The sequence below is a fragment of the Periplaneta americana genome, chromosome 1 (assembly GCF_040183065.1).
Source record: "Periplaneta americana isolate PAMFEO1 chromosome 1, P.americana_PAMFEO1_priV1, whole genome shotgun sequence".
NCBI classification, from domain to species: Eukaryota; Metazoa; Arthropoda; class Insecta; order Blattodea; family Blattidae; genus Periplaneta; species Periplaneta americana.
In genome coordinates, this window is record NC_091117.1 from 170010188 (window position 1) to 170012687 (window position 2500).

At 37.0% G+C, this 2500-nt stretch overlaps 1 protein-coding gene across 5 annotated transcripts in view; it reads left to right on the top strand.

Annotated features, from left to right (window-relative positions):
• LOC138703908 (hemolymph lipopolysaccharide-binding protein-like) overlaps positions 1–2500 on the top strand; it is a 77368-nt gene that overhangs the window by 32095 nt on the left and 42773 nt on the right. For all 5 annotated transcript variants that reach the window (XR_011333281.1, XR_011333280.1, XM_069832073.1 and 2 more), the window contains one exon: positions 1313–1464. Coding sequence is in view for 3 of the 5 variants with exons in the window: in XM_069832072.1 (XP_069688173.1) it covers positions 1313–1464 (152 nt within the window). In the remaining 2 variants the exon portion in view is untranslated. The remainder of the gene's footprint in view (positions 1–1312; positions 1465–2500) is intronic.

The following is a 2500-nucleotide window of genomic DNA, read 5'->3' on the forward strand; positions in this document are numbered from 1 at the left end:
AATGATTCAAGACGACACCTTATTCTTTTGGATCTCGGTCACTTATTAACTTATAATGAGTGCACCTCTGTACACATGTTAGACATTGTGCCACTGTCGCATATTCTGTGACACAGTAGATGAGGGTAGGCCACTAAAAGGGAACAGAGAGGTAGAATTTAAACTGAGAGGGATTCAATCAAGCATCGGAATTAGAATCCGAGGTGGCTTAGTAGATAAAATGTCAGCACGTAGAGCTGAAAACTGGGTTCGAGTCCTGGTGCCGGAGAGAATATTTCTCCGTTCTACCCATTCTTCACCTTATGTATTTTGACTTTTACACTTACTGTGTTCATAGTTGCAAATAAATTAAAATTCAAATATATATTTGAGATAATTCTAAAGTGGACCACCTTAAAGCATACACCAATTTCTGATATATATATATATGTATATATGTATATATATCCCATTAAATCTTCATTAATTAATAAACTTCGTGTACTTAAAAGCTTACAGTCATAAGAAATATTAGGTAAACAAAAAAAAAAAAAAAAACAGAACATAAACTATAAGCAATCATTAAAACATAAGATCTACAAAATCCTCAATAATTTAAAATTATTAAACTACCAATAACAACCCATAGCAGATAAATTTAGGTGTCAATGTGATCGATGTGTACACAAACGGCACAAGCAAAACAAAGAAACAGCATTTGCAAGATGGCAGCACTTCTACATGAGTCGAGCGCTGTTCTGTTGAGCGATATTTCTAGGCAAAAGATCTGACAACAAAGAATATTCATAAAGCGATGCTACCCGTGTATGGTTAACATTGTCTGTCACGTCAAGCTGTCTACTATATTGCGTGCAGAAGTTCTCTGAAGGATGGACAAGTATCGAATACCGAATCGGTCAGTCACGGTGGTAAATGTGTCCCATCCAGAATTCCATGAGAGTGACTGAACATAATATTAAAAATTTACTGTGCTTCAATAGATTGCTGTAATATTTAAATATATTTTACCATTATATATTTCGATCCAGCTTTAAATTTCACACAGCTCATATTTTACTATGATTTTGAAGTATAATATTCTTGGTCCACATTAATCTAAAATGTTCATTGTGTTTGTTGACACTTCGGACGTGTTCCTCAACTTTAGAACAGTATCAACACATCACAACAGCATAGTGTGCTCGTAGCTTATAAGAATTACCGCTGTCCTCAAAAGTCACACATCATGAACATTCTTCGATTAGGCCTATCCCTGTATGATTAATTTGAGTGTACTAATCACCTTATTATGTATACGATTCGTATGTTGCAGGCCACCCTGAAGAAATGAGATTCGCTCACTGTATTGTTCTGTTTTGCCTTGGAGGCACTTTTGCTAGCCAGGAATGTTCCTCTACAAGTACATCCAACTTCAAATTTTCACTCGTTAGTGAACGTAATGAGAAAGGACAGTGGAATGCCCAGGTATAACCATGCTATTCTCTCACTTAGATACAACTATACTATCCTAACCAGCCATGACTATACTTTGATAACACTTAAAATTAACACCTGGGCGCGGCCACAGAGGGCCAAGGTCAACCAATGGACTGCTGGCCTCATGTCCACATGGCTCGACAGAGGTGAACTAGCATGCAACCAGTATGGGGGTATTGTGTGGTCAGGGCTGGGCAGTATTTGAAATACATTTGTATTTTGTATTTTGTAATTTGTAAGGATTTTCGAAAGTATTTTGTATTTTATATTTAAATACATAAAATTGATGTATTTTGTATTTCAAATACTCAAAATACTTTTTTCTTCTACTTGTTCTTCAAGTTTTGGATTTGGATTTGAACAATGATCTTTCGTCTTATTTGCCTACCCATTTCAGTTGTGCTAGCCATACTTAGTTTTCTTGCCACAACTGATTTCCTTAATGCCATAAAGAAATCTCCAACAGCATCAAGGATCCATCACCCAACACTTGCTAAATGTTTAGCATTATGGAATGCGTCTAGGAGATTCAAATACTCAGAAATTATATCAGATGTTTTGAAATATTCATTAAAATTTCCTTGCCCAACTCGATAGAATTCTCCTCATGACTCAATCTCTCAAATATTGCAATTCACACATGATATAAACAGTATATATGTGAAAAACTGGGATGTCCACACCTGTGAAGTAATGGTCAGCGCGTCTGGCCACAAAACCAGGTGGCCCGGGTTCCAATCCCAGTCAGGGCAAGTTACATGGTTGAGGTTTTTTCCGGGGTTTTCCCTCAACCCAATACGAGCAAATGCTGGATAACTTTCGGTGCTGGACCCCGGACTCACTTCACTGGCATTATCACCTTCATTTCATTCAGACGCTAAATAACCCAGATGTTGATACAGCGTCGTAAAATAACCCAATAAAAAAACTGGGATTGCCAACCTTCAAAGATGTTGAGTTTCAGTACCTTGAAGAATATTGTGCAGTTCTGAAACCCATTGCCGTTGCCCTTAATTTAATGCAA